Genomic DNA, 12,023 nt, shown 5'->3' on the forward strand with positions numbered 1-12,023 from the left:
ATGGATGGATGGATGGATGGATGGATGGATGGATGGATGGATGGATGGATGGATGGATGGATGGATGGATGGATGGATGGATGGATAGATAGATAGATAGATAGATAGATAGATAGATAGATAGATAGATAGATAGATAGATAGATTGACTCCCTACATGCACAACAGTTATTTTTATCAAATAAATAAATACATACATAAATATATATATATATATGTGTGTGTGTGTGTGTGTGTGTGTGTGTGTGTGTGTGTGTGTGTGTGTGTGTGTATTTATATTTATATGTACTGGCTAAAGTACTGGCTTTGAATTAGTGTTTTTTTTTTTATTGGCTTTGTGCAAGTGTTTTTTTATTCCTGGAAAAATGCAGTGTTATTTATACACCTCTCTGTTCTTGGGTTCAATGCCCTTCAGTTTAAACGTCCGGTCCAACTCTAGTAATAAATATGATAACATATTTCATAACAGATAGTGTTGCCCCTTACAGAAAAACATTGATCCCAATTCATGATAGTAGGTTCAATCATGACCTTGAAAGTTTCTTATGTTGTGTTTGTTTGGGTTTCTTTCAGGTTCTCTGGATTCCTCTGACTGACAAAAAGAGACATGCAGGTGAAGTGTGAATAGAGCAGTGATTAACTTGTGCATGTAGTTCCTTAGCAAACCACTAAAATAAAAATCACATTATTTAACAAAAGGGTTCTGCTGAGGAACCTTGAGAAAGCAGCCCAAGATGGTATTGAATCTGTGCATGCATTTTGACTAGTGCATGTTGTTCCCTAGCAGAAAATGATCATAAAAATCACATTACTTTACAAAACTGCAGAGGAACATTAAGGAACCAGCCAAAAACTGTCCTGAATATGTTTTTAAACTCCAGGATGGAATATAGTAGAGAAATATTCCCTTTCTGAACATGTGTATTCAGCCTGTGTGGTTGAACCTAAACCAACTGGCATTCACGCAGCTAACAAAGTGTCAAGAAAGACTGGGGGGACGTTTCAAACTCCGCTAATAAATCAATTAGGGGCCAATGTGAACGCCTCCCCACCTTAAAAGGATTATTGGGCCGCGCGCGCTATACTGCAATGATGTAATTAAAAGGGGGGCCCATTGAGTGAATACAGTAGACGGGCGCGAGCGCGCGTGCGCTTCAAAGGCAACTTCACCTACCCCTTATTGTATGCCCCCCTGCTCATTTAGCACGCCACAAAGCCCAATCACGAGCCATAATGCTGAGTAAACTGTTTATTCAGGCGCATTGCGTTTATTGTGACGTCTATATGGTGCATTTATAATAAACTCCTCAGTGACAATCACATCCCTCTGAACTGTCAATATCGCTGTCATATCCATATCCATACACATATACAATATATATATATATATTATTCTATTTCTATTTAAATGTTGGACAGTCTGTAGATGAAACTACTGTAGATGATAAACATTTAAATAGAAATATAAATTTTATATAAAAAAAAAAAATATATATATATATATATATATAATAAATAAAGTCAAACAGACCTAATGCGCATGCACCGAATTGTCCAATTTTGCGTTTTTTTAAATGGGCATGACAATCAAACCATAACTTTTTATCCATAGCAGTTTTGGAGACATATCCTGCTTATTACGGATCTAATCTCAAATACGACCAGGGGTGGATAGGGGTAGGGTGGAAGGGCAATTGTGTGGGGTTTTTTTTAAGTCTCCCCCTCCTCCTCCTCGTCCTCCTCCTCTTCTTCCGACCTCCTCCACCCTCTCCTCCCTCGTTTTTTAGTCCATTGTAGAGATCTTTGCACTCAGAACACTGCTGGCCCCCTGGCTGTTAGAGAAACGCCGCTCGCGCTCCAGTGCTTTCCTGCTTCTTCTCGTGTCAAGTTCTCTCCACCGACCTCAGGGACAGAGACACACGGGTGCACCGTCCATCAGCAATTTAACACCCGGGGACATTTTTTTTTTTTTATTGTATTGTTTAATTTGCGCCAGTGCGCAAAAAAAAAGACGGACAGAAAGAAAGAGAATCCGTGAGCGAGCGCGCGCGCGTCCGCGGTGCGCAACAGAGAGAAGGAAACCCGGAGTCCCATTGTAAGACTTGAAGAGAACACACGGATCGTGCGGGTGTGTGTGTGCGTTCCTTTTCTTTATTTACTCCAGGAGGGAACTCGTAGTGAAGCGTGAAGTCAAGTCCGTGCGTTTTCTTGTAGGATTTGGAGGAGAAAAAATAAATATATAAGATATCTCCAAGCAGAAGAAGCAAGGACAGCTGGACTTTGGGCATTCTCTCTGGGTCGCTTTTCACGCAGAGCTTGGAGATCTTAGTAATGGATTTCTGAAAGGAGGAAACGTTCAGAGTTTGTATTATGAGCGGATTTTTACGCACAAAGATCTTGATGATACAAACTTCTGAAGTCGTAAAAACAGTCGTGAGGATAAGGATCTAGACCCCGACTTTAGAGAACACTTCTTTATTTTTCTAAGGACCGTTTAAAGAGCACCAGGGAAAAAGGGTAAGTGAAATATCTTATATACAGAATGAGTGATCTCAGAGAGATCTCAGAGAGATCTCAGAGTGATCTCAGAGAGAGCACATCTATTTCAGATGTTTGATCACTGTTCAAGTATGGTTGCTGGATCTCTGTTTTCATTGGTAGGCTCTTTATATTGTGCATAAACAAAACATGGTGTCACAAATTGTGGAATACTCCATCAGATGCAAGAGGGAAAAAAAATAGTAAACAAAAACAGGGGTCAGGGGTTTGTCCCAAAAGGAGCTCAGTTGGAGATGTCACCGTTCCAGTGGTGGTTTATTTCTTTTAGATCATCTCCTTGACCTGCTAACTCAGTTATCACTCGGGGTGTGTGCGTGTGCCCCGTCCAAAGCAAAGCTCCATTCAGACTCCCAACTGGTTTCACACGTGTAAATGGGTATATTTATCTTAAAGCTCACTCTCACACTGGTGTGAAAATCCCAGCCGGGTACAGGGAAAGAGCATGGCCACTTGTCCAAGGCTGCTTTCGGACACTGTTGCCAGATTGCACTGTTGCCAGACTTTCCTTCCAGGAGTCATTAAAAAAAAAAAGCATAATTACAGAGGACAACATTTAAGCTTACGACATTCTGCATGATTGAAGGTTTCATGCAGAGATCACGTGTTTGAAACCCAGAACTAATCAATAGCATTCCTCTTGATTATTTGGAAACCTATAAATAAATAATGGGCATTTTACTTGTGTAAAGTATCAATCATCCATTGTTTGAGCTTTATAAAATCAGCAATCCAACAGCCAGCTCTGCTTACCTGATATGGGCTATTGGCATTTCCAGAACCCTATTTAGTGTACAAATGGCCCATTATGCACGTTTCTTTTTACAAACAACAGCCTGTAACTGCTCTGCACTTGTGCTTCTAATTATTCATGTTTATGGAAAGCGGTGCACAATGTCCAGCAGTGATCAGGTAGACAATGTGTCTAGTGTGACTGGACCTGCTGGCCATTCATATACAAATGGGCTTTAGAGGTGAAAGAGTGCTGTTCCTGTCTTAATGCCTTGCAGTCTCACACACTTCACTTCACGTCTCACACACTTAATCTCGGTCCTGCTTGTGTTTCAGTTTTCTTCAACTACAGAGAGATACCCCGAGGTTGCCAATGCCTGGAGTCAGCGTTTGAGTCGGTCACCAGACATACGTTTCCTCGTCAAAATGGGGAGCATCTGTAGATTCTTCATTACCATGTACCTGGCTGAATTTGCCTTATCGAGGAGCATCATGACGAAAGAAGTCCGCTTGAAAGGTAAATGGAGGACATGGTGGAACAGAGTATGATGATTTATGGAGTGTTTTATGTCCAGGATGTTTGTAAGGCATTGTAGTTTTTGTTGGGAAGAGTTTTTGGTTTCTGGAAACAATTTAGATTTTGGTTTGATTTGATTTATGGAAAGCTTTTTTAAGGAGCACCGAAGTGAAGTGTGATCTCAAGGAGCTTAAGTCCAGAGGAAGTGAAGTCGGATGAAATCATTTGGAGAGGAAAGAAATCCCGGATTTTTTTTGAGCTGTAAACAGGGCTACTTGATCCTGCCAAATCCCTCAGGCTCGGAAGTGTAAATCTGTCTGGCCTGGTGCCAGTGATAGGGGATTGTGGGGAGGTCTGGGGGAGCCTTTTTACAAATACAGGGTTCTCCTGGTTGCATAGCTGATGCAAAGGTACTCTGTTCTATTCAAGTTCTGTTATGATATCTATCAAGTGCTTGTGGTCTCGGATAATCTAGGTGATTTAAGTGGCAGCAGCGGTGGCTTACAGAGTTCATCATCATCATTTCAGGCAGAGGTACTGGAAAGAGAGTGTTGAGGAGTTGGTATGATTATCATGGTCAGGGTGGTTTACCTTGGGCATAGTGTCCAGCAGACCCTGTGGTGTAGCCTAACAGCACCTTCAAAAGAAAATTATAGCCATTTGACAACTATATTACTTTAATAGAGGAACAGAGGAAAGGTCAGGACAGCCAGGAAAGGTCTAGTTCTATATTTTATTTTATAAAAAAAAAGTCCAAAGAAAGGTATTAAATAATATTCCGGGGAATTTCACAAAATTCTCATCTTGTGATTTCTCCGATATTACAGCTAAAGTATGTCGATCAAATCTTTATCATGATCAATCAATTAATCTAGAGGTAAATTTCATCTAAAGGAGATGATGTTCCATACTACTGATATTGTGGTGTTTCCTCAACATGTTCAGAATAGAACACGTCCCTCCATGTGATGTAAAGACCTGAACATCATGTTCTTTAGAATCAGCCATTCAGCCTATTTTTTAAAGCTGTGTGTGTTTTGTGTTTGCCTGCCTTTTATTTCCCCCATGACAATTTACACCCTCTCATGGGGTCAGATTCAGGCCAGACCTCGTTTTCATTCAGCGAAGTTCATTAGTGTGTCGGTGGGAGAATGCTGTGCCTCAGCAGTGGAGGTGACATTGCTGGTTTAGGGATTCTTTGCACAAATGCTTATCAGACTCACTGCTGGGCTGCCAGGAACACTGCTGTGAAGTCAAACTTCCACTGAGAACCGTAGGTTGGTTCTCACTTCTGTCACTTTACAACCCCCCCACACACACACCCGAAACAACCCCATGCTGGACCTTTTAGGGGTTTAGAGCTGGAGCACCTGTCAGCAGACAGACATTAATTGCTTGCTTAGTGAGTACAGGAGGCAGTTCTGTTTTTAATAAATCACACCGCCTTTGCAGTGTAGAAACATCATGTTCTTATTTTAAAAAGCTTCATATTTTATATTCTCCCAGATTCCAGAGAATCCCGGCCAGCCCTTCAGCCAGGCTTCCCAGAGAACACCACCGTATTAGTTGGAGGCCAGGCGAAGTTGGTATGTAAAGTCCATCGGCCAGCCATGACACGTCTCCAGTGGTTTAAGAAGGACAGGGATCGCCTGGGGCCTGACGGATCACCGCTTCTTAAACCCCTCACTGTAAGGAAGTGATTCAAAGAGCACCTCTGTATTTATTTTTTTCCCCACATGAGAGAGTGAGTGTAATTGAAGATTTGTTTCCCCTGCAGCCTCTTCAAGACAACATTTCCAAAGTCAACGTTTTTCCTTTAGTAAATGTCACCCCAGATGATGCAGGAGAGTATGTGTGCACAGGGAAAAACTCTGCTGGATGGACAAGTAATTCTGCATGGCTGGAAGTCTTAACAGGTAAGGCCCTTTCATTCGTTCACTCAAAACTAATGTAAATACTACATTCAGGTCAGATATTAAGCCTTGCTTCTTTTTATTTCTAGAAATCATTCCTGTGGATCAGTTGTCTGAGAACCCAACAGGTATGAGAAACCCTAGAACTTTTCAGTTTTTGGTAGTTACTTTGCTTTGGGTCTTGATGAATAAAAAGATCCAGATCTATACATTAGTTAAAGAATCAACCATGGGAGCAATTATCATCTCTATCCTCTGTTCTTCAGAAATGTCAGAGGAGCTGAGTGAGGAAACTTCAGAACACCTCCTGCTAGAACCAGGTGATGTGCTCAAACTGCGCTGTGACACAAACCGTCCTGGAGCAATCCACTGGTTCAAAGGTGATGCGCGAATCCAACATAGCGCTCGAATTCAGATAAGAGCAGGAGTCATGGAAATCACAGACGCGACGTACGAGGACTCGGGAGTCTATGTTTGCATGATCCGTGGCTCCAAAGAGGCTCTGCGGAACTTCACCATCACTGTGGCAGGTATGTTACTTTAGACATATAACACTAACATTCTGCATTTTAAATGTTTGCCATTAACAGTATGGTTTAATTACATTTACACTCAACCGTGCAGATGCTATTGGATCAGGGGATGATGATGATGATGATGAGGATGATGGTCAAGAAGACTCGGTTACAGAGACAGAAAATGAGCAAGTCTACTTCTCCAGAGGTACGTGTTGGAATTTTTGTTTTTTTATTAAAAATGACACATATTTGTAAAGAAAACTGTGGGTTTCATGAAACTGCTTCTTCTTTAGGCCCATACTGGACCCATGTTCAGAGGATGGAGAAAAAGCTTTACGCTGTCCCAGCTGGAAACACGGTTAAATTTCGCTGTCCAGCTACAGGAAGCCCACTGCCCACCATCCGCTGGATGAAGAACGGCAGAGAATTCAGAGGAGAGCATAGGATTGGAGGAATCAAGGTGAACTATTTATGACCGTCCATGAACAATGCAGCTATTTGCACACAGAGAAATCGGCCCAAAACAACAATGTTCCTAATTGTGTCATTCTTGCTTACAGTTGCGGCATCAGCACTGGAGCTTAGTCATGGAGAGTGTGGTGCCCTCAGACCGTGGGAACTACACTTGTGTGGTGGAGAACAAATACGGCTCCATCACTCATAGCTACCTCCTCGATGTGTTGGGTAAGACGACTCTGTGCATAAAGTAGACAGTGGTCTGGCTCCATGCAGAGTGGCTAAAGCTGGCTTTCTCTCTGTGCCTGTCAGGGGTAATAAGAATTAAACTGGGGAGCCACAGTGCTGGCGTCTCACAGCAAGACAGGCACCAATCACAACTCGGATATAGCCACAGGGAAAGTGCGTAAGCTACAGGGTTCGTTGAGGGCCACACTGGAAACGGGAAACAACTATTGGCACAATAGGAGGTTTAGCTTTAGATTATATGTTCTTGGATAAACAGTTGTCAAGGCAATAAGACAAGGTTTCTACCTGACCTGTGGCGGTTTGGTGCCGGGTCAACAGCTGTCTCTGTCAAGAGAAAGGGGCAAGCAGGGAGTGAGGATCGATGACTTCAAAGCATCCCAGTACAAAGCATCCCAGTACATAGGCTTGGCTGTGGCATTCCCTAATGGAACCAATTAGTGCATGCCTCAAGCTTTTGGAGGCAGTACTTTCTCTTTCCTTGTTTTGGATCTTATCTGAATAGAATTTGCTGTTAGAATGTTTAACCCTATAAAACAAGGATGGGAGGTTTGGAAAATTTCCGAATAGTTGTTTTGCACCTTTTGACCAATGTCCTAATCTTTCCCCTTCCAGAACGCTCTCCTCACAGACCCATTTTACAAGCTGGTTTACCAACCAACATGACAGTAGTGGTTGGAGGGGATGCCCAGTTCCAGTGCAAGGTCTACAGTGATGCGCAGCCACACATTCAATGGCTAAAGCATGTTGAGTTGAACGGCAGCCGGTATGGGCCTGATGGTATACCCTACGTCAAAGTTCTCAAGGTACAAAACCGCTGGCTTTTAAAACTCTTCTCTTTAAAACTCTTCTGGCTGGCCACATTTGTCTAGTGGTTTCAAATTAACACGTGAGGATGATATAACGTCTGTGTTCACACGGTTTGATTTTTCTTTACAGACAGGCAGCCTGAACATGTCCGAGGTGGAGGTCCTGTATTTGACGAACATCACAATGGAGGATGCTGGAGAGTACACGTGTTTAGCTGGTAACTCTATCGGCTTCTCGCACCAGTCTGCATGGCTCACTGTCCTATCTGGTAGGTTCATTACCATGTTTTATCCAACTTCTTTATCTTCATAAGTCACATTCTAATCGAATTTAACACCACAAATGTGTTTATTAACAGAGGAAGAAGTGGCCAAAGAGATGGACCTTATGGAAACCAAGTATACAGACATCATTATTTACACTTCTGGCTTCCTCGCATTGGTGATGGCCATCGTGATTGTGGTCTTGTGCCGAATGCAGACGCACCCCAGCAGGGAACACTTTGATGCCCTCCCTGTGCAGAAACTTTCAAAATTTCCCCTTCGCAGACAGGTGACATAGTAACTTGTGTTAAATCATTCTGTGTGATGTATTGCATATTTATTTTGAATATATTTACACTAATTCTGCGTATCTTGGAATCACAGTACTCGGTCGAGTCCAACTCCTCTGGGAAGTCCAGCGCTTCCCTAATGAGAGTGGCACGTCTTTCCTCCAGCTGCTCTCCGATGTTAGCTGGAGTCATGGAGTTTGAGCTTCCCTACGATCCGGACTGGGAGTTCCCAAGAGACAAGTATGTGCCAAGTGACACTATCCGTTTTGATCATTTTGCCATTGAACTTTGATGGTGTACTGACAATGGTGTATTATTACTAAGTTTGACTTTAGGGAAACCTCTTGGCGAGGGCTGCTTTGGTCAGGTGGTGAGAGCAGAGGCTTATGGGATAAACAAGGATAATCCAGATCAAGTAACCACTGTGGCAGTCAAAATGCTGAAAGGTACATATTCCTGAAATAGCTTATCACATATGTGACATACATGTATACGATATGTATATATACACGAGCTGACCTAAACATGGGTGGCTTGTTTTCCAGATGATGCGACTGACAAAGACTTGGCTGACCTTATCTCTGAAATGGAGCTCATGAAGGGCATGGACAAGCACAAGAACATCATAAATCTTCTTGGTGTTTGCACTCAGGAAGGTCAGTTTACCCGCAGACCTCATGTCTGCTTGAAGACAAGTGTGAAAAGGTGCAACATGCGTCATTGACTCCCTCATTAACTTTTTGCATTCTGGTTCCGTAGGTCCACTCTATGTTGTGGTTGAGTATGCTTCTAAAGGAAGCTTGCGCGAGTACTTACGTGCACGCCGTCCTCCGGGAATGGACTACACCTTTGACGTGACCAAGGTTCCCGAAGAGCAGCTCACATTTAAGGACCTGCTCTCTTGCGCCTACCAGGTGGCACGAGGCATGGAGTACCTGGCTTCTAAAAGGGTGAGTTGTTTGTCATTCAATACCCAAATAAAACTGCCCCGTAACCCTTAACCCTTTCTCCCTATGTCTTATCAACACGTCCCTTTGTCTGACACACGATGCCAGGCATTCCTCACTGGAGTGGTGGTGTGCTGTGTTTACCACTGCGTCTGTCCGGTCTCTGTGGGCTTTGTCCTTTTTAGCACTGCCATAAATCTGTTAGCATGCAGGCGCACAGATCCGCCTGTGCACAAGATCATATTACTAGGTCTTTGTGGCCTGCTAAGAATGCAGCTGTCTGAAACCCTTCCATTAAGGGCCGCAAACCAGGGGCTTTTTCGTCCCCCACTTTTTATTTTTGATCCCCAAATGCCGCTTCTATTTAAAATGAAAACCAAAATACGCGTAATAATATGCGTTCAAGTTGAGCAAACAATCCGGTGGTGTTTTTCTCCGAAGCCCACATCTATTTCAAGCCAGGCTTGTTTTTGGAGCATCTACTGAAAGTGTCACGTCTGTCTGCATGTCGATTTAGACATTCTTCCATTTTCACATATACATTAAACATTTTGTTTAGTTTCTGTGTAGTTTTTCTTTCAGACTGCTCACTGAACTGTGTCCTTTCTGTTCCTCTACAGTGCATTCACCGAGATCTAGCAGCAAGGAACGTTCTCGTTACAGAGGATAATGTCATGAAAATTGCCGATTTCGGTTTGGCGAGAGGTGTGCATCAGATCGATTACTACAAGAAGACCACAAACGTAAGCAGCTAAAACGAATCCAGTGCAAATTCTGATTCTTGTTAGTAATTTGACAAGTCTTCTGCAGTTTAGATGCTTTTAAAGACAGATGTTCTTTGTGTCTCTGCTGATTGGCAGGCAGTTTAATGGGAGATAATTGAATAGTTGGGGGAGGATTATGGAAAGACTGAAGTCATGTTTTTTGTGGATTGTTTCAGCTGTCCTGTATGCGGCTGCCATGCTTACTGTCTTCTTGGGTTTGATTTTAGGGACGTCTGCCAGTGAAATGGATGGCACCAGAAGCCTTGTTTGACAGAGTCTACACACACCAAAGCGATGTGTAAGTCTAATCTTAACAACCATAAAACTAAGTAATCAGCTGACCCGGAATCCCCAGTGCGGGGAATATCCACGTCATCAAACAATCCTGAATTCTATGGAGCCTTCAGAAAGACACCACATTTTTAGCTTGATTTGTCTGCAGTCACCAAAACAGAGGACGCATGCCTTAAATCTTGTCCTGCCACTTTTTGCCTCCACAGTTGGTCATTTGGAGTCCTGATGTGGGAGATTTTCACGTTAGGAGGCTCTCCTTACCCCGGAATCCCAGTCGAAGAGCTTTTCAAGCTGCTGAAAGAAGGCCATCGCATGGACAAACCCTCCAACTGCACACATGAACTGTAAGTTCCACAATTTCCTTTGACAAGCATATAATATAAAAATTGAGCTAATTATTCTAATGTTTACTGTCTTCCAGCTACATGAAGATGAGAGAATGCTGGCATGCGGTTCCAACACAAAGGCCAACCTTCAAGCAGCTGGTAGAAGAGCTGGACAGAGTGCTGCTGTCTATTTCAGATGAGGTAAATCTCTTTACCATTTTTCTTAACAGTATTCAATTCCTTAAAAAATATATATTTTCGGGGAGTCACTCAATTATTCTTGTTCACATTTGCAGTACCTCGACCTGTCGACGCCTTTTGAACAGTACTCCCCATCTTGTGAGGACACTTCCAGCTCTTGTTCTTCAGACAATGATTCAGTGTTTACCCACGATGCCTTGTCCACCGATCCGTGCCTGCTCGGTTATCACGATGTTCGCTCTCGGCTAGACATGAAGACACCGCTACGATAAGGGCTCATCCGGCAGAGGACTCCAGTTTATGGATATCAGAGATCACCTTTAAAACACTTGCGGTACAAAGCAGTCACACGAGGAGTGGACTTTGGCCTTTGATTGCTCTGCGCTAAAAAAGAACATTATCATAATGCTTGGCACTAGAAAACCTGGTGACAAAAACGGCTGCCTCAAATAATCAGGTTTCTAATACAGGACTGCCTGGTAAAGAAGCTAAACTCAGTTTCTTTTGTAATGAATGAATGCTGCTTATTATGTAAAAACTATTATTGTAACTATTATGTAAAAGTATCTGAGCAGCATAGGAGTTTCAACCATAATTTTTTTTTTGTTTAAAAAAAGAGAACATTTATTTTGATATAAAAGTTGATTTAGCATTGTTACATATAAATTTCTCTCTATATAAAGATTATTCTACTTTTTTTTCTATTTAAAGATTTGTCTTAAATCTCAGGATCTCGCATTGGTGAAATCGCTGCAGTGGCAGCAACGTGCCTGAATTTTGATTTCCTGTGAAATTTTAAATATTTTATGTACATATCATTGAATAAGACAAGTACCTTTTTTTATATAAATTATTAGAAAGCATATGAAGTTGAGGTGTTGGGTGAAGAAATCCGACATCACTTTGGGATGTTTTTTGACGTCACAATATCTTTACAGCTCGTTACAAAGCTGTATTCAGTCGGGTTTATGTGTAGGCATGTTTGCAAGCACAGCTCGAAGAACAACTCGCTCCCGTAACAAAAGCCAGGCCTTGTCCCACCGTAGCTATACAGCACAGAGAGAAAAGAACCGGGTTGAATGTAAAAACCACCCTTGAGGTCCATTGATTTAAAATGGGAGAATCCTCTATTGTTTGGCTGTAACCTTCTACCTAGCAGAATTTGTTTGCAGGGTCCAAGCTAAGGCCAA

At 42.5% G+C, this 12,023-nt stretch overlaps 1 protein-coding gene across 1 annotated transcript; it reads left to right on the forward strand.

Moving 5' to 3' along the window:
- Window positions 1–1,765: 1,765 nt before the first annotated feature.
- fgfr4 (fibroblast growth factor receptor 4) lies at window positions 1,766–11,543 on the forward strand. The gene is made up of 21 exons (XM_046868035.1): window positions 1,766–2,517; window positions 3,625–3,805; window positions 5,312–5,493; window positions 5,583–5,721; window positions 5,808–5,846; window positions 5,985–6,248; window positions 6,343–6,441; window positions 6,530–6,696; window positions 6,797–6,920; window positions 7,554–7,744; window positions 7,878–8,016; window positions 8,107–8,300; window positions 8,396–8,541; window positions 8,626–8,747; window positions 8,847–8,957; window positions 9,061–9,251; window positions 9,869–9,991; window positions 10,240–10,310; window positions 10,513–10,650; window positions 10,728–10,833; window positions 10,929–11,543. The coding sequence occupies exons 2-21, from the start codon at window positions 3,715–3,717 to the stop codon at window positions 11,103–11,105; spliced, it is 2,814 nt and encodes a 937-aa protein (XP_046723991.1). The 5' UTR covers window positions 1,766–2,517; window positions 3,625–3,714; the 3' UTR covers window positions 11,106–11,543.
- Window positions 11,544–12,023: the final 480 nt, after the last annotated feature.

This window comes from Silurus meridionalis, chromosome 15 (assembly GCF_014805685.1).
Source record: "Silurus meridionalis isolate SWU-2019-XX chromosome 15, ASM1480568v1, whole genome shotgun sequence".
Lineage (NCBI taxonomy): Eukaryota > Metazoa > Chordata > Actinopteri > Siluriformes > Siluridae > Silurus > Silurus meridionalis.

Excerpts from the sequence above, each read along its gene's own strand:
- fgfr4 (XM_046868035.1), top strand. The coding sequence starts at position 3,715 with ATGGGGAGCATCTGTAGATTCTTCATTACCATGTACCTGGCTGAATTT. Across the intron at positions 8,017-8,106 it reads ATGGCTCACTGTCCTATCTG|AGGAAGAAGTGGCCAAAGAG; the intron begins GTAGGTTCATTA and ends GTTTATTAACAG. Across the intron at positions 10,311-10,512 it reads TACACACACCAAAGCGATGT|TTGGTCATTTGGAGTCCTGA; the intron begins GTAAGTCTAATC and ends TTGCCTCCACAG.